General features: G+C 37.2%; 1 protein-coding gene across 1 annotated transcript in view; it reads left to right on the top strand.

Moving 5' to 3' along the window:
* Positions 1-20,935, top strand: part of LOC140165026 (probable tubulin polyglutamylase ttll-15) — a 30,962-nt gene that overhangs the window by 8,554 nt on the left and 1,473 nt on the right. The window contains exons 6-11 of the mRNA XM_072188440.1: positions 5,014-5,074; positions 5,339-5,438; positions 13,798-13,870; positions 16,917-17,041; positions 19,361-19,448; positions 19,970-20,082. Of these exons, the coding sequence (XP_072044541.1) occupies positions 5,014-5,074; positions 5,339-5,438; positions 13,798-13,870; positions 16,917-17,041; positions 19,361-19,448; positions 19,970-20,059 (537 nt within the window). The 3' untranslated portion in view covers positions 20,060-20,082. The remainder of the gene's footprint in view (positions 1-5,013; positions 5,075-5,338; positions 5,439-13,797; positions 13,871-16,916; positions 17,042-19,360; positions 19,449-19,969; positions 20,083-20,935) is intronic.

The following is a 20,935-nucleotide window of genomic DNA, read 5'->3' as shown; positions in this document are numbered from 1 at the left end:
AGAAAGAAGAAAGAACCTGTAAGAAAAAAGACACAGCCGTGACTAACGTCACGGCTGTGTAAATCCCGTTGCGGTGCTGCACACTACATGTAGATACGTGTAGCCTATTTGTATGTGCCCCTCTCCTTGAAAAAGAAATACGATGGTTATCCCTGCGTTTCTGAAAACTTAATCTACTGCAATTGCATAATCTACTGTACACCACTCCATATAATTATACACGTATACAACGCCCAAGGCCGGTGAAACCTCTTAGTACAGGGCGCTATCACTATCCTTCTGTACGGGTGCGAGTCATGGGTAATCACCAAGGACATGGAAAACAAGATCAATGCCTTTGCAACATCTTGCTACAGAGTCATGTTAAACATCAAGCGTGTGGATCGGATCCCAAATGAAACCATGTACAATCTGACCAACACCACTCCACTGGTTGCCAGAGTCAAGATTCATCAACTCAAATTTCTCGGCCATATACTGCGTCTTGAAGATGACGAGCCTGTGAAAGAATATGCCCTCTATATTCCACCACATGGGAAGAGGAAACCGGGACGGCCGCGGACACTGTACTTACAGTATGTACAGCACCTCCTGGGAGATACTGAAGGGATGCTGCAGCCAAACAAAATTGTTTCGCTTGCCCAAGTTCGCAACAGTTGGAGAAAGCTTGTAGTCGCCTGCTCCGCAGCCGACTGATGATGATGATGACAGGGCGCTATGGATTTGGGATTTTGCATTCCTTTATAACCAATGTTTTTGGCATCCTTAAACCTGAAATGATAAATATGTGATTGGTTCCATTTTTTCTATGCCCTGTGGTTCCCACGAGGGGTCAAAGGACACAGTAGGGACAAACCTTAAAAATAGCCCCATCATGTTGTAATGTATCTCAAATTGTTCCTCTTATCACATGGAACAATAAAAATACCTTTAAAAGGGGATGGACCGGGACAGTATTGATTCCATGTGAAGTATGAGTAATGCTTTTGATATATTCTTTTCTTTGATAGTATTTGATGGCAAGAGATGGTCTGAAATTATATTTGGGACATAAAATATAATGATGTACGTGTAATTGAGGATAAATTAAAGAAATCATTCTGCAAACATTATCGGTAATCTTCCTTTAATATTCTGCAAGTTGCGCAATTACCTGCGGTCAGTTGATGTTATTGTTTTGAAATTAGAATATACAATTACAAGTATTGTTCAAGTAATTATCTATGCTATCCTGTATCGTTTTATGGATAAAAGTTTTTAGGTCCTAGCTATAATATGGGCATAATTTATAAATGTAGGCCTATAGTATTGAACAATGTACCCATTTGACATGCACTTATAGAAAATAAACAAATTATTGTTTTAATTTATTAATTATAAATAAAATGACACTTCATATAATTACATTCAACATGATGAAAATGATTGAAGATAAAACACACAATGTAGATTATTATTAAACGGAGTAGGTAAGATGCCATGTCCATAGCTTCGCAGGAGTTTCGGACTAACAAGCAACACAATCAGAAAAATACAGTCTAAAAGTGAAGATTGTATTTGTAGTCATGGTAGTGAGTATGATCAGTCCTTTATGTGCTTGACACTATCTAGTATATATAGTAAACTATACATTGCGAATTAATATAAAATATAATATGTCCATGTAAGGTGAGTTTATATAGCGAATAAACTAAAAACTGCAATGTATTTCTTAATATTATAGGCATAGGTAAAAAGCAGAAAAGACAAAAAGACGAAACAATAAGTAATGGAGTAATGAATGAAACATGCTGTTTCAGTGTGCATGTTCTCATTATTGATGGTTTGGAGGTGAGTCATGTAAATTGGATGTAAGCGTGATCCTAAAAATGCCTTTTACGGTGACCCAAACTAAGTACAAGACCTCTTCTACATTGAGGCTGGCTTTCCCTTTTAAAGGGAATTTTTACTAGTGCACGGGTGTACAATTTATGCAAAGATAGTTTGTAGTCCGATGGTATAAATAGTGAAGGAGACTAGACCCTCACTATCTATCAGGTTCACCCACAGTCTCATACTGCTATGCTAGCTGCAAGTTAAACCCAGTGGGGGTAGTACATGTAATACTAATAACGTCAGCCAGGGGGGTGACACTAAATTCACGGCTTCTGTTTAGCCACGCAAACCTGTAGCAAATTTTGTTGGCTTGCTCTCAACAAAGTGAGGCAAGGTATCGATCGGTTATGAATAATTCACATCAACTCTTACTCAGCCCATGTGATTGAGATCACCACATAAAGGTGTCGTAAGTTTAGCGAGTCGAACCTGTTGAAGATAGTAAAAAGCGCCCCCAAGCAAGGTTAGACCGGGCGGAAGTGGGTCAACTACTATGATCCCATCAGGCCACAGTGATTTGTTTCTGCAAGAAAGTGTTTTAATTTGATAAAGGAATGTCTTGTTGATATAGTAATGTCGAAATTGAGACTAACTATCGATAATACAAAGGAAATATACGACAAGCATAAGATATGAAATACAGTGAGTATTAATTGAAGTCAAAAAATCATTTGACACTTCACGTGATCTTCCAAAATGGCACCCGCGGCAATAGTTTTTGCCATGTGCTTCCTCCCTGTGGAAAAGTATCCCGAAAAATATCAATCTGTACAAATACACTTTCTGGTGTAGCCTGCCAGTATGAATTATTGTTGAAAAGTAGAATAGCACCGTAATTTTGACATTTAATTGTATACCGCCACTAATAATCCAAAAACCCGATCTTTATTCATCACGTCTATTGGCTCATTTTCTTACATTGAACTATTATAGGCACTTCAACATCGATGATAACCAGCGTACACCACAAGACCCCAGAAAAAAAATCATAGGCTCACGTCAAGCCGTCTGTACACCTGTCTTCAATCATATAATATATTGAATACAATACCGTTCTTTTCAAAGAGACTAATCTTACAGGTGCAAGTGATTAGCATTTCTTTGACATTTATGGTTCAATGCATCGGTAGGTCCTACTGCATGAACGTGGGTGCGGGCGATATAGTCAAAATTGTATTCATCTATTGTTATGGTAGTTAATCTGATTTAAGTACGTCACTTCGCCAGTGTGCCTATCACTGTGCGTGCCTATAAACGTATTCTGTTAGGGAGTAGCCTACATTAAACAATTACAATTTCAAACTTTGTGATTGGCAATAGGCCCCTACCGGTAGGCCTACATTAAAAAGTATGCACGGGTGACACCCAGGAGCGATTATAGTATTTGTTTCCTAGCTACATCATATTTTGATTGTTTCCGTATGCCATAATTTAACACAGAATAAAAGCAAAACTCACTGAAAAATAACATTTGCTGAAAAATCAACTAAGTTTAGGGAGTGTTCAGAAATACTTTGGTGGGGGACAATATATTTTTTCGTGTTACAAATTTTTTAACCCCCCTATCCCCTCTTCATGAACCCAAAACTTTGTTGACCCCGAGGTCAAAGGTCATTATGGAGGGGGTCAAATTTCAAACTTTGTCCGATCGAGCTCTACCTTGGTGGGTCGAAACCTTCGTATGAGGGGAGCATGAAAAACATTATATGGAGGTCATCGGAGGTCAAAGGTCAAAGGTCATGGATTTCAAACTTTGTCCTATCGGGTTCAAACTTGGTGGGTGGAATCCTTGATACGACGGGAATATATGCGCAAAACAAAATTGAGGTCAACCGAGGTCAAAGGTCATATAGGGGCTAAATTTAAACTTTGCCCTATTGGGCTCAAACTTGATAGGTGGAATCCTTCGTATGAGGGGAGCATGAAAAAAATGCTCCAAGGTCAAAGGTCATCTGGGTCAAACAGTATCGCTATCATGCCAGTGCTCTCACAGCATCAGAGCTCTCACAGCAGCAGGTGCACTAGTGTGCATAATAATTATGTTTCGTTCGGTAGCCAATACAAACGGAAACTACTATGTCCCTTGATCAAACGTCTATTATATTAACGCCCTCTGGCCAGGTCAGACCACCATTTTAATAACAATATGCTATTACCATATGAATTGGACACATGCAAATTACGAAGTGTCACATCCTGATTTAATAATCCTTGCGTCAGCTGTAGCGTGTCCCGACCTCGACCATGGTGACCTTTGACTATGGCAGTCTCTTTAACTTGGTAAGCCCAAGTGAAACTACACATGAAAGAGTGACTGTGAATGCTGAGTAAGGTGAATGCTGTAACCGTCAGAGCGACTGACTTGTAACAATTTAACAACGTTTAATTTCATTCCTAAAAAAAATAATCAACCTGTTAATTTTTCATCATTGTTTCAACACAAAAATTCCCTTCACATACAAGTTTAATGTTTACACGTTTAAGCATTATCAAAACAACTTGCTCCAGGTCCACCTGTTTTCTTTACGAATTCTATCTAATTCATATTCTAGAAACAACAATTTTTTATTCCGAATAATACGTACCGGGCCAGCTCATGCTGGCCCGGTCCAAAAACGTCAATTGTCATATTTTTCTATGGTGCTTAGTTCATAAGGTCGAATAGATCAAATGTCAACAATTTCATACACAGGGGTCAAAATTAAAAAATGGTCCGATTTCTACAAGCATATATAGAATGCTTCTGATGAAAGCTAAATTAATCCAGGTGCCATTATAATGGATTTGAGCAAATAAATGACAGATCCAAGCATATACGAACAAGTATTATTGTAAGACCAATCTTTTGTTTGTATTTTTGTATGAACTAAGCTTTCATCAAAAACACTATATATGCTTGTAGACGAGGTTTTACGGTATTATAATTGACTCTTTTAGAGCTGATGTCAATTAAACATCGTCATGCTACATTTGAATAAGTGCAGCTCAGCAGAGAACGAAAATGTGCGACTTAATTTTGACCGACTTGTACGTATTAACCGAAGCATGATTTGGACCAAGATTACTTTTAGATTGTTTCAGCTACAAGCCGAATCTGTTTAAACATCTGTTTACCGATTTCTGTTTTTAATGTTCCAGATCACTGTCAAGTACAAGTACAAAGAAGATACTGGGAGTAATGTTGTGTTTGCGAGAGAAGGTTGGGATTTGTTTTATATTAATAATAATGTGTATCTTTATTGCCTTATGTACCCCACCTGTACACATCCTATCATAAACTATCTCATACATTGATTGTTATCACACTTGTGACGACCTTCATGACTTCCCACTCCATTTCACATTACAGCTGTCTTAGCGATGATTGTCTTTTTAAAGACTATTCTTGTTAGAATTATGACCACTCAATTCAAGAAAAGTGTGAACTTTCTTTTTGTGCGGTATTTATTTCTGTTTTCGTTAGGTTATGATACATACTGGATTCAAAGTCAACTATACGACGCCGTTAGAGATGTGTTTGAACAAAAATGGTCATCAATAAAACATTATATAAATCCTACCAGGTAAGTATATTTTCATATTTTTATAATCTCGGCTATGCCGAAATTAAAGCCATATTATAACATTTTCATACAAAATAGATTAGCATTTCTTTTGCCATAAAATGTTAGTTTTACTGTCAGATATATCCCTTTTATTTTTGAGCCGAACAACTACGGCAGAGCAAAGAAAATTGGAATTTACTACCAGCGTGTCACGTCAGAACTCGCATTTTTTTTAAAATATATTATTTCTGTAAATGTCCAGCGCCGTCTGATTCACTTGATCATTAAGTTTTCAGGCATAGCGCCACACGCGGCCGATATTTTCGCATTTCCTTTGTAAGTTAATCGGACCACCTGGATTTATACCGGGATTTTAAAATCACAATGGAAGTATTGTGACCCGATTTTAACGTGCGCATTGGAAGAGCGTTTTCATTTACTTTCGATATAATTTCTGCGGTGTAAAGTCGTGGGTTCATCGCCACCGCCTTGGTGGTTCACCTTTATTAATGGGCGCGGTCACAGTACCTCTGTGAAATTAATTACTCAGTTGGCAATTGCATGCGTAGTATGAGCAATTGAGGTCAATTATGTATTTGATGATGAGTAAAATTTCCTGGTTTTGAGGTTAGACCGGCGCGGGTGTATTTAAAGACACTTGAGACTGTGATGGCAGTCCTGGACGTGGGTGTTCTCAAGAGACTACCAGAGCGATGCATGCAACGCCGCATAAACTATATCTGAAGTCAACGTAAGTAAAATATATTTTGTATATGTAATTAATTTGGGCCCAATTATGGCGAAATATTTAATTTGGAAATTTGGAAAGTTTCTTTTAGCATGTTTGATCTCAAACGTTTGTGTTGGAAAATTTTAACCAATTTTTGGAAAGGTAATTATTTGATTCATCAATTTACCAATTCTTGAACTTGAAAGAATTTCCCACGTTTAAAGAAATGAATGGCTGGGAATGTCCAAAATGTGGGTTGGAAGAAAAATTCAGCTAAAGAAATTGTAATTAAATGAATTAAAAAAACGGTTTTGTGAGAATAGTTCTTCCCGTAAAATGTTGGGAGTCTATAATATCGTTGCTGTGTTTATATTATTGTTTGTATTATTTGTATATATGTAGGCCCTAATTTACAATCGTGAAATAAGAATTTACGACATTGAGAAATATTTATATAATTTCGGTGGATTGCGAAAGCAACTGTTTTGGAAAGAAAATGTACTGTTGTGCAAGTAAGGAAACAAAAGAGATGCACCTGTATGCAAATTAGATGACGTCAGTGCCACGCCCTTGTTAATTAAATGGGGTTTAAAAGTGGTCGTGTGCATCAATTTAAAAATGAAAGTGCGTATTTTATTGTTTGGATATTTTGTATTAAAATCTATTTCAACTTGCGCACGTATTTTCAAATTTTGGGTTGTTTGTTTGTTTATATTCCAGTCCATATTTTCATTTGAGGAACTGGATGGGTTAAGGGGTTTTCACCATATTTTCGTTTGCTACTGGTTACCAACGACTGGAATCACTTTCACCACTTGAACTTCACCTCGCACACAACTTCCGTCAACAACAACGACCCGATCTTCAATTGGATATAGAACATCATTTTCTACCGGTTTATGAACTTTCGCGATCAGCGTTTGGCATTTTACATCGTCATTTACGCATGAACTTATCGCGAATACATTATCGGTACCAATTCTTCGGATCAGCTTCAATTGAACGGCCGTGGGTTTGTGTATACTTTTGTGAGGTTGTGTATTATATTTAATATACAGGTTTATACATATGAATTTTGATATTTCAAAACACAGCTAAACCTTAGATTATAAATCGGTCAAATCAATTTATATTAAATTTTGGATTTCACTTTCAACATGGCGCTTGGTTGAAGCGAGCATTGATTGACCGTTACATTTGGAAGCCCTTTGTGATTAATCATACACTTGGACTTTATTGAAATTTATTGTTGATCATTATTATTATTATTAAATTCAAATCTGAGTGGATGATTTTCAAATTCAAATCCAAATAGAATACTATTGTGTCATATACTTAATATAACCACTGGTGTTATAGAAATAGATTATAATATTTTTGTACTCGAATTATTTGTATTGGAGTTGGAATCAGGTTGAAAAAAAATAAAATAAATCTGATACATTTATTTATGATAGATTACGTATATACTTTGTCTGGAGTACTCATTGTATAGATCTAGTGTCTACCGCATCCCAATAACTTGCTTTTTGTTTCAGTAATCCGGTCATTGTGATCTTCAATTCGGGTTTTGGTCACAATTTGTGGGGGCTCGTCCGGGAATTTACAAAAGCAGGGGTGCAAGGTTATTCTAGGTTTGTAGACACGAGTGATCCGTACGATGGGTTGGTTCAGACATTGTTATATTGGGTGAAAAATAATTGTACTCATAATTTATTCATTACATTTTCTCTCTAGGTAGCCTCTTGACACCATCCAGTATCCCGTTCTGCCAATACAGATTTCAAGGCTTGTCTTTGCGGTGTTTCGCCACGGTCTGGTGAGTCCGAATTGCTACAAACGGTAGTAATTCGATTTTAAATTGCCTCATTGTCATTTTACTTCACCGTCAAATACAATTGCCTCTTTATAAGCGCATGTTAGCCTAATCTGTTTGCTTTGTTGTGTTTTCATTGGCAGAAGTTATTAGCAGCGTTGAGAGCGCGTATGAAAATTATTCTTTTGAAATATATGATGGCGGCTAGCGTATTCAAGTTCAATTAAATTTTTGGGAGTTCTCTCGTGACAATATAGTATTTGTTTATTTAGTGTTCATAGTTATTATATTGATGTTATGATTGTATTATGATATTGTTGTAGTGTAAGTCACAGGCCTAATTTTAGATAGGCCTTATTGTGTATTATATATTGTATGTTTATTCATGGCCAAGTGCATGACAGTAGAAATGGAAATCGAGAAGCTTGTAGAATTGGGAAAAGAATTGGGTTTTGAAGGCGCTGAGTTAAGAGAATGGGTCAAAAGTGAAAGGGTTAATTTAAAGGAGCAGCAGGATCGGGAGCGACAAGTTAGAGCTGAAGAGCGCGCTTTTGAAAAACAGCAGCAAGAGCTACTTTTAGTGCAGCAAAAGCAGCGCATGGAACAAGAGCAGCAGCGTATAGATCATGACCAACAAAGGGCAGATATTGAGCGTCAACGCGAACGAGAAACAGCAGATATTGAACGTCAACGCGAACGAGAAACAGCAGAAATTGAGCGCCAGCGCGAACGAGAGACAGCAGAAATGGAGCGTAAGAAGGAACACGAAATGGCAGAAATTGAGCGTCAACGCAAAGAGCAGGAAGCGTCAATTGAAGAAAAGCGCATGCAGTTCGAATTACAATGCAAAAAGGAGGAAACGGAGACGATGGGAGATGTTGACGAAAAGGCTATGCAGCGCGAAGAACGCAGAGTTACTATGGAAATTCATTTGAAAATACCAAATTCAAGCGTTTAGAATTGCAAACGGCTAATCCTAATGGTGCGCAAGGTAAAGGTAGCGGCAAATTTGGAAATTATAAAGCGCCAAAATTGCAAAAGTTTGATGAGACTAAAGACAACATGGACGCGTTTATAGTAAGATTTGAAAGGCATGCAACTTCACAAGGTTGGGACCCACAATTTTGGGCCCTTAATTTAGGGACTTTGTTAACAGGCAAAGGTCTTGAGGCGTACTATAATCTAAATGTGGAGGAGGTTAATGACTACAAGTCACTGAAAAAGACATTGTTGAAACGTTATGACCTCACAGAGGAAGGCTTTCGTAATAAGTTCAAGGACTCAAAGCCTGAACCCAGTGAGACTGCCACTCAATATATCACTAGAGTATCAAAGTATTTACAAAGGTGGTTTGATCTTTCTGAGATTGAACAGACACTTGAAGGCCTAATTTATTTATTAGTGCAGGACCAATTTGTTCATAGCTGCCCTAAGGAGTTAGGCCTATATGTCAAGGAGCATGATCCAAAGAGTAGTAAGGAGTTGGCTAAAATTGCCGATAGGTATATTGAAGCACACCATGGTTGGTGGGCCTTTCCCAAGAAGAAGAGTCAAGACGAAAATAGGCCTAAGAATAATGCGCAGTATGGTAACCAAGGTAAGACTCATCATCAAGAGCAGCAGAAGAATACAAGGTACCAAGGTCAAGGTAATCGTTACTTTAATAGGCCTACATCAAGTCAACCATTTAGGTCTAGCATAACGTGTTACGTGTGTGGTAAGCAAGGGCATCGTGCACGCAGCTGTACCAGCAAGAGTACTTTAGCAGCATTAGTTGACAGTGTTAGCATGTCTAATGCAACTTCTAGCCAGACATCTCAACCCAACACCGACAGAAGGTCTATGTTCAAGTCGGATAGGCCCCGTAGTCTTAGTAGTCGAGAAGGTGAGGTAGCCAGCTGCAACAACCAGTGTGGGTTGATGTCTAACTTCACTCCATCCAACGTAGGTGCAGTGACTTTTGGCAACCAGGGTAATGCAGGCAACCAGAGAAGGCCTACAAGTAGGCCTAATGCAGTGAACAGCGGTCACATCGGGGATCAAAATTTTGACTCATCTCACGTGATGGGTTACTTCTCAGAGGATGACCCTCACGTAGTCTCTGCATGTCAGAATGGTTACTTAACTCTGGACTGTGGACATCATTTAGAATTGACAGCAGCGTGTCAGCATAATGAAGGTCGGAAGAGATACATGCGTATGGGGATGATTGGTGATCATCGCGTGTTAGCTATGCGTGACAGTGGATGTGATGGAGTTGTCGTGAAAGCAGACTATGTGCAACCAGAACAGTACACCGGTAGATATAGAGGGTGTATCCTCATCGATAGGACCATTCGAATATATCCAGTCGCAGAAGTATACATAGACACCCCATTCTTCGTCGGCAAAGTATTAGCGTCCGTGATGAAGAATCCTATCCGTGATCTCGTCGTAGGTAATATTCCTGGTGTTAAAGATCCTGAGGAACTCCCAAATCCACCAGACGAGCGAGAGAAAGCTGAGATTGAGCAGGAAATGGACACCAATCTAGTTCGTACATCTAGTCAAGTTACTTCAGACGTTATTCAGCAGTCAGACGTAGTTCCGCAGTCAGAAGTCAACATCGGGATGGTAGCAGAAGCAAGTGTGCAATTGACGACCAAAGCGAAACCACTCCAACTGCCAACGGTGACAGATGACGAGGTCGTTAAGCTAGATATATCGCCACATAACCAGAATGATTCTACACTTCGTCATATTGAGGAGGTGGAGGAGTCAGAAGGACAAGGACAAGGAATAGTTGGAGGCTCTCCAATACAAAAAGACGAAAGAGGAATTGGTGTAATCTTCATGGTCTTGATACAGGAAATCATGGGTATATTGTTTTCTTGTATCTACCCCACCAAGAAGTCAGAAGTTGAATGTACTCGCTCTAACGAAGATGGATGCCTGGCGATCGTGTGGGTTTTGCGTAAAGTTGGTACTTACTTACAGCAGAGAATCTACCATGCAAACCGATCATCAGCCACTACCGTGCATCAATTGGTCGGAAATCACTCCATGCAGAATCATACGCCCAGCTTCGACTCCAAAGCCAGTTTGGTACCATCTTGGAGTACGAGTAGTACACGAGTAGAGTCATATCGAGAGCAAGATAAAGTGAGATAAGGCTGACGTGTAGCTTTAAAATGTATGTGGAAATAATATGTATTATTGTAGGCCTAAACTGAAAAGGCCTAGATGAAAAAATGTGTAGAGTTTTAAGATGTTGTAGATTAAGTGCTTATTAGCAAATGTATTGCATACATTTCCTTCGAAAGGAGGGAGTGAATTGTCACGTCAGAACTCGCATTTTTTTTAAAATATATTATTTCTGTAAATGTCCAGCGCCGTCTGATTCACTTGATCATTAAGTTTTCAGGCATAGCGCCACACGCGGCCGATATTTTCGCATTTCCTTTGTAAGTTAATCGGACCACCTGGATTTATACCGGGATTTTTAAATCACAATGGAAGTATTGTGACCCGATTTTAACGTGCGCATTGGAAGAGCGTTTTCATTTACTTTCGATATAATTTCTGCGGTGTAAAGTCGTGGGTTCATCGCCACCGCCTTGGTGGTTCACCTTTATTAATGGGCGCGGTCACAGTACCTCTGTGAAATTAATTACTCAGTTGGCAATTGCATGCGTAGTATGAGCAATTGAGGTCAATTATGTATTTGATGATGAGTAAAATTTCCTGGTTTTGAGGTTAGACCGGCGCGGGTGTATTTAAAGACACTTGAGACTGTGATGGCAGTCCTGGACGTGGGTGTTCTCAAGAGACTACCAGAGCGATGCATGCAACGCCGCATAAACTATATCTGAAGTCAACGTAAGTAAAATATATTTTGTATATGTAATTAATTTGGGCCCAATTATGGCGAAATATTTAATTTGGAAATTTGGAAAGTTTCTTTTAGCATGTTTGATCTCAAACGTTTGTGTTGGAAAATTTTAACCAATTTTTGGAAAGGTAATTATTTGATTCATCAATTTACCAATTCTTGAACTTGAAAGAATTTCCCACGTTTAAAGAAATGAATGGCTGGGAATGTCCAAAATGTGGGTTGGAAGAAAATTCAGCTAAAGAAATTGTAATTAAATGAATTAAAAAAACGGTTTTGTGAGAATAGTTCTTCCCGTAAAATGTTGGGAGTCTATAATATCGTTGCTGTGTTTATATTATTGTTTGTATTATTTGTATATATGTAGGCCCTAATTTACAATCGTGAAATAAGAATTTACGACATTGAGAAATATTTATATAATTTCGGTGGATTGCGAAAGCAACTGTTTTGTAAAGAAAATGTACTGTTGTGCAAGTAAGGAAACAAAAAGAGATGCACCTGTATGCAAATTAGATGACGTCAGTGCCACGCCCTTGTTAATTAAATGGGGTTTAAAAGTGGTCGTGTGCATCAATTTAAAAATGAAAGTGCGTATTTTATTGTTTGGATATTTTGTATTAAAAATCTATTTCAACTTGCGCACGTATTTTCAAATTTTGGGTTGTTTGTTTGTTTATATTCCAGTCCATATTTTCATTTGAGGAACTGGATGGGTTAAGGGGTTTTCACCATATTTTCGTTTGCTACTGGTTACCAACGACTGGAATCACTTTCACCACTTGAACTTCACCTCGCACACAACTTCCGTCAACAACAACGACCCGATCTTCAATTGGATATAGAACATCATTTTCTACCGGTTTATGAACTTTCGCGATCAGCGTTTGGCATTTTTACATCGTCATTTACGCATGAACTTATCGCGAATACATTATCGGTACCAATTCTTCGGATCAGCTTCAATTGAACGGCCGTGGGTTTGTGTATACTTTTGTGAGGTTGTGTATTATATTTAATATACAGGTTTATACATATGAATTTTGATATTTCAAAACACAGCTAAACCTTAGATTATAAATCGGTCAAATCAATTTATATTAAATTTTGGATTTCACTTTCAACATGGCGCTTGGTTGAAGCGAGCATTGATTGACCGTTACATTTGGAAGCCCTTTGTGATTAATCATACACTTGGACTTTATTGAAATTTATTGTTGATCATTATTATTATTATTAAATTCAAATCTGAGTGGATGATTTTCAAATTCAAATCCAAATAGAATACTATTGTGTCATATACTTAATATAACCACTGGTGTTATAGAAATAGATTATAATATTTTTGTACTCGAATTATTTGTATTGGAGTTGGAATCAGGTTGGAAAAAAATAAAATAAATCTGATACATTTATTTATGATAGATTACGTATATACTTTGTCTGGAGTACTCATTGTATAGATCTAGTGTCTACCGCATCCCAATAACTTGCTTTTGTTTCAGTAATCCGGTCATTGTGATCTTCAATTCGGGTTTTGGTCACACAGCGCATATGTCGCCAATACGTACCACTCCTTCGGTCATGTTATGGTACGGCCCTTTCTTGTGTAGATCACCGTCGCGCACGCCGTGTACGTACTGTGTGTTATGAACATCGTGTTTCTGTCGAAATCCATACACTCCCTATGGAAGACATCACCTTAATCTCCCACACAGGGAGAGTTAATGTTAAATGGGGTTACCTGAATGCGTGTCATCCATTATAATAGGGGGTTTATGGATTTTAACTTGAATAGCCCAAATCGTCATATTATAGTTTTTAAGAATATATTTCATTTAGAAGAAATTCAGATTTGGGGAAGCGTGACGGCTAGAAAATATTAAGAAATAGGGTACAACTCATCGCACCTTGTTTGTTATTTTAAATAATTAACTCATCATCAATACAAAACTTCCAGGAGAGATTCGTTTTTTTGCATCACAAGATGGGACTTCGTGCCGGATGAGGACTTCAACTTACATCTGTTAGAGGTAAGTCGATGTGGAAGTCGATGATGATGATGATGATGATGATGATGATGATGATGATATGATGATGATGATGATGATGATGATGACGATGACGATGATGATGATGATGATGATGATGATGATGATGATGATGATGATGATGATGATGATGATGGTGGTGGTGGTGGTGGTGGTGGTGGTGGTGGTGGTGGTGGTGGTGGTGGTGGAATAGATATGATGAAGATGATGATGATGATGCCAGCGAGTGATAATCATGGTGATGCCGGTGAGGAATGTGTGCCGATGAGGAGATGCTAATGAAGATGATAATTTTAATGTGGTAAATATGATGATAACGATTATACTGAGGACAATGATTGTGATAAAACGATGAAAATGATGATGATGAAAGTGAACATGATGATGATGATGATGATGACAACGATGATGATTATTATGAAGATATTTTGATAATGATGGTGATGGTGCCAATTAGAACATTACTGTTGCTGACGATGATGAATGCAATAAGGATAATGTGTCGAAGATAAGCTAGAATATAATGAAGGCAGCAATGATGATTATGACGAAGATATTGCTGCTGCTACTAATGCCGATAAGTATAAAATAAAAGTTCTATTGTCCTAAAAGTCAGAGTTGGTCGATAGGATATTTTTTTAATTTATTTTCTTGTCTACTTTTTAATATTTTGCCCCAGATGATATTAAAAAACTCAAGCTGCTCGCAAAATGCGACGGTAAAGAATGATTTAAACCGTTTGTCTTAGTCATTTCTGATATAAATTGGATCGATTGAGCCCATATTTAATTTATTGTTACGAGTTTTTACGGTTTGTCCAATATCTTAAAACTCATAAAATTGTATCATTATCATGTTTTATCTAATTTTCTCACACTTGGATTTATCAATACATAAGGCTAAAAAATAGTTGACTTGTCCTTTAGGTACCAACACCTGGGTCGGTCGGTCGGTCGATATATATTTAAATGTAGTGAATCTGGGTAATTAAACCATCACTCAATACAGAACTGTTTCGTATAGGTGTTGGTAAATGTGCAAGTGGAAAGCGCCATCTGTGGCAATTAGAAAATACTGTTGTGACATGATGCTTACAACAATGTCAAGGGAACAGTCCTAGCTTTTAAATACCGCTTGTTTCATTCATTTTGATTTCGGCAATCCCGAGATCTGCTTCACTGAACACAAAATGTATGAAAACCCTTTTGTGCCAAGAATAGAATGTTATATTCAAATACCTGTACATTACAGTTAATGAAAGAACATTCATTTGTAGGATTAGAAATGATTATGTAACAATTGCTTAGTATAATTGTATTGAAGATGAGGACAGCAAGATGCATTGGTAAAGGTGACGGTCACGCAGAAGGAAGGGGGCTCTGAGTGACCCATGTAGGCCCTACACGAACAATAATGTTAAAGACCAAACTGTAAAATGGACTAAACTGATGATTTCAAGCACTGTCGGATTCAGCTGCTGCACACTCGGAAATATACTTATGATTTGATGAAAATCATCAATGAATTTTAAATCTTTAGTGTAAAATTTCAAACGTATAATTATGATGTGCAATATTTCGTTGACAGGATTCTAATTTTACAACAGAGTGTGCAATATTTGTCTGGCGTGTCTTTTAACATGCCTTGAGTGACAAAGAGAACAGTATTTACCATGATTAAATCATTGTCATAGTACATGTATTTAATTTTACAGAAGAACCGGAAATATGTATTTATCTTTTAATCTGTTTTAAGTGGAAAAAGAGAGTCATTATACCTGTATGGTGATAAAACAGTAAAAACAGCAAAACACTTTTGTATTGTTGTGTAATCGTTGCATCCTTTTGATTTCAAGAAGGAACTCTTGATAAACTTGATGCTATCATTGATTTACATGTACGACCCTCTTCCCTAGTAAAAGTGGCACAATTGTGAATTCACCCTTTCGTTGTTAACTAAACATATCTCGAGATTAAAACAAGCAAATTGAACAGAACAAACGGCATTCGGGAGCTCTGTCTACGGATGGGATTTGGCTACATTAAAGATTAAAATGAAACACACGATTAATGAAACGCATTCACTATGAGCGAGGATCACCAGCTAGCCTCCAACATCTTTCCAACAGTATTACTGTTGCATTCGCAAGTATACGGCGCACAAGGAAGGTAATGCAATTGATGCAATGAGGACCAGGGCTGAAACCTGTATTTGTCAAGAGGCAACCAGGTAAAGCAGCACAGTAAACTCACTTCAGAAGAACCAGTGACATACCAAACAGCCCTTTTTAGGCTACCTTTAATCCCCAAAAGAGAAAATGTTCTAAATAAAGAAGTAAGAAAGTAAGAAATATAATAAAACAAAAGGGCATTTATAACCAAGATAAAATAAATTATTGAAAGTACAGCAAGAGAAGTCCATCCCATATCCATTTTGCCGACAAGTTAATGACACTTGTCACATTCCATAGCCCATAGGTCAACCGGTAAAGCCCATTCCCTAAATAAAGTTCGTTATTTTATAAAGTTATCATTGAGGAATGCTTGATATTCGTGTATGGTACGTGTACTTCTTTTCAATCTTTGAAGTAGCCAAACCTCCTCCGTGGACAGGGTAAAAAACGGGTACATGTCTTTAAAAGAGCATATCTTCAAAAATTGTGAGCTGATTGAAATATTTCTTTCGGTTTCAGGTAACGAATAAAGGTTTCTTTAAATACCAAAATATATTTGTTTAACTTTTCAGAATAGGAAAAAAAGAGGGCTCAATGAGGGTTCTGGTTATTTTTTTTTTTTGGGGGGGGGGAGCCACCCTGTATAAAAAAAAAACCGCGACCTTATATTTTTCAATTTGTGGGTTAGTGGGAAAAGGGCACTATACTTATTTTTTGAGGATGTGACGATGATATTGAAAATTGTAACTACATGTACAATGACGGTGATGATGATCACAATGACGATGATAATGATGACCACGACCACGGTTGATGAAATGCTGATATCAATGATGATCTTTTTATCTCTTTTAGGCAAATATGTCGCCCAATATGCCTGACGCTGAACATCCGTTTTATGTATCGTTTTTCACTTCAACTTTGTATAGCTTATTGCGAATCTCTGGTGTTGGCGACATTCGCAAGAACAATAGTACAAGGTATGTAATTTTCTGAAATATAATTTTTGTCACTGATATTTTCATCTGAAGAACATATGTGACTGGAAGCGGCGAATCAGCCGTAAAGTCGGCCCGGTCAATTTTTTTTTATTTCGTGTTTAGAAAATATATACCATAAGCTTTAAAATGGTATATCATTTGACTTCAAACGATATCCAAAAGCGGGGTTATGATTTGTTGAACTCTGTTCCTTCGACAAAATTGTATTTTTTATCGGTTCTACGTGTGTCTCTTTTTCTACATTTCTGGTAATAAACATCCAACAGTCATAATTGGCGGTCATTTCAAATCATCCCCAAGTCAACGAGGTTCAGAAATATCCTCTCATTGTTCATTGTTGATTATACATACCTAGACAGAATACAATGCTTTGTTATCTACCACTTGAACAGGATTTAGCCAAAGCAAACAAAGACAAGAACTAGTCTATAGAAATAGGTAGAAGCTTATTATCCTCATCAGCAGTAATATTATTGATTGATTTAAACTGCGTTTGATAAGATACTTGTCGCAACGAATTGATACACCTATGAATACGACCTTCACATACATTTTACACTTGAACTCAGAATACAATATTGCCGAGTTTACGGCTGATTCGCCGCGTCCACTCACATATGTGGCCCGCTCTGACAAAACCGGGAGCATTTCATGATTTGATTACAAATGTAAGCACTAGACAATAAGCTTTAAAATGATATCAACATTATATAAATAACATCAATACGTTTTAAGATATGGATAATTTTGTAAATAATACCTTGATGTTTGCCGAATTGATATTCTGAGTAATGGGCCAATTAGTTTCCTGCCTTACACATGATTGAATAGGGATTATCATAGTTCAACTGTTATTTATTGATTAAATAAACCTTGTTTTAATAAGTACTTTCAAGGATTTGAAAGTCCACTTAGTCCCACAGTCAAATACCATGAAATTATGATTTCCGAAATTTCATTTTTTTATGGGAATGTCATCTTTAAAGGCCTATAACTGAAAAACATGTCTGGCGACTTGTTCCGGGTTTTGTTGGAGCTGGTCACATATGTTTATATATTTTACACGTAAGGAATATGGCACGTAGTGAGGTACATTTGACATGCTTGATAGTGTCGAAATGTTGGCACTTAAATATATTATAACATTTGCGGAGGAGAACGCCCTAAAAAAAATTAAATTCAGGTTTTTGCACGATTGTAATGTACTTTAGTAAACAAAGATTCTCTGCAAAAATCAAGACTTCAGGTGCTATAGTTTTGTCAAAATCCGAGATTTTGAATAAACCGCCTGAATCAGCGTTTTATTATTACGATGGAAATATTAGTCGAACGCGTATTCGATGTCAACACAGTACTACGTACACGGCGTGCGTGACACACACACACATGCCAGAGGATCGTACCATATTACAACCGGCGCGCCGGAGTAACATGCATTGGCGCTAGTAGTAAATTCCAACTTTCTTTGCTTTACCTCACTTGTTCGGCTCAAAATTAAAAGGGAACATATCTGACAGTAAAAGCTACCATTTTATGGAAAATAAATACTAATCTATTTTTAAAGAAATGTTATAATATGGCTTTAATCAGACGTAAATTATGTGGTAACTATCCAGCCAGAACGTCAGCGAGAATCACCTTGTTAGGATCATGCATTTAAAAGGCCCATGAATAAGTAAGTAGCTGTTGTGCAATGATCGTGCGTTTTATATACATAGTTTGGCTATTAATGAATATATCCTAAATCATAAGATATTGAGAAATTCATTGATGATCATTATTGTATAGCAATAAATAAGCGGCAAATATAGAAAAATAGCAGGTCAGTGGGTGAAAAAGACAGAATTGTAGTCATCTAACAGCAAATTACGGTAATGTTGAAAGAAGCTAAAAGAAGCCGACTATTTCCCTTTAAAAAAAGTCCGTGTCTCATTCAAAATGAATGAGTGATATGCTGCAGTAACGTTTCACCAACCTTGGCTACAAATATAACAGCGACTCTTTGTAGTCTGTATTTTGCCGCAATTGTTTTTTGTTTTTAACCTTACGACTAACTCGAGACGCTTTTTTCACAAACACAATTTTAATGAAAATGTCTCTTTTCTTTTGGATTTTCACATGTAACCTTCAACCATTTTGCAATTAATTTTCGAACAATAAAGTTGTTGTGGATAAAAATGATAAGGTAGGTCAAACTATACACTTTCTGAATGTTCAGAGCAGTGACTTCATAGCAAAACCATCTAACATGATAAAAAATACTTTTGCAGCCGGACTTAAACCTGTTTTTGCTTTCAGACCATCATACATCATAAGAGACAGTGACGTCATGCTAAACAGTATTCCAAGTTGCTACAACTCATCAAATATATCGTGTAACAATGAAGTAAGTACAATTTATCTAATCTTATTGTAAAATGTCAAAATACGCTACCTACAAGAGAAGGTAAACCTTTGCTCACATTTACGAGAGCGCCCTAATGAACTATATAGGCGGACCACTGTGTTTCCTTCAAGATCGCCGCTCTGCGCCGACACTTTCAGCCAATCAGGTTATAAATAAATAAATAAATAAAGCAATTTACATAGCGCATTTTGCCAGGCCTCAATGCGCTGAACCATCTTCTCTGGCTGAACAGAGACACTAAACCTACAAATACATTATGCACAAACTACAAAAGTACATATTCTAATAGGCAGATACAACCAATATAAATTATAGTAAACACATTTAAACTATTGAATTAGCCAATCAGAACCCCGCTTTCATGTTTACGCTGTGCACGCTCTCAAAATGTAAACAAGAGACAGCGGCTTTACCAAATTATTGACATACGACATACAGACCATAACAAAGTAATATTAAATTATTTCCGTATGAAAATGATATTTATTTTTTATTTTCAGGAGTATTTACTTTGTCCGCAGTGCATGACAAAAAGTCAGATAGAAATGTTGAAAGCGTTAGTTTTGAGCATCTCAATAGACACGGCGTGAAACGTGTGTTCCACACGCAAAGGGTGAGTATGTAAAAATGTAAATAAAATCCCATTAAAATGCACGTAAATATACATGAGTGTTTTTGTACCCCATGTAAAACCATTTTTCATATTTTGGTGGCACCAATGTCTTAAATAAAGATCAAATTTAATTTAAAATATATTGGTTTTTGGAAACAAGTTGAGACTAACTTTTGAGCTATGGGAACCTGAACAGCACCACCATTATTTTTAGCTTGCACGCGGATTAGTTTCGGGAGCCAAATTTTTTGACCAGATCGAGATACAGCATTTTGTGATATTCTGAACAATGAGCAATTGCAAATCTTTTAATGTAATTATAATAAACAATGATGGCTAATCATTTTGCTCCCAAGGGACACCCACTTGTTTGCACTACCGATATATCTTTACCGGAATTATCAAGGGTTACACAATGCGGAAGGATTTAGTGGTGTGCTGCCTTACTCTTGGACAGCCAGTCACAGCCTAAGACTCGATTCATACGGGGTTTTTTTTGACGTTGAATAAATTCGATGTAACAAGTTTTCCTTTAATGCAACCTGCTTCCACGAATGTAAAGTGTGCTGAGGCTTGTGGATCAACGTCTAGGCGTTGTGCCTGTGCGTTAATATGAAATGGATAAAGGTGTAGGGCTGGCACTTTCGCTGTAAGGGGCATTCGGTGAGAGTAACATGTAAAAAATATGAGGTCATTGGATGAGAGCATGATATTTGGCATTCGGTGAGAGCAAAATATAAAAAATATGGGGTCACTGGGTGAGTACATGACCTTTTTCTATGATGGGTCATGGGTGAGATCCGACAAGAGCGCCACAGAAACCTCGAACATCGAATTTCTAGTTCTAAATGGC

This window comes from Amphiura filiformis, chromosome 11 (genome assembly GCF_039555335.1).
Source record: "Amphiura filiformis chromosome 11, Afil_fr2py, whole genome shotgun sequence".
Taxonomy (NCBI): Eukaryota; Metazoa; Echinodermata; class Ophiuroidea; order Amphilepidida; family Amphiuridae; genus Amphiura; species Amphiura filiformis.
Note: the sequence above shows the minus strand (reverse complement) of the source record. Positions and strands in the feature narration are given on the sequence as shown.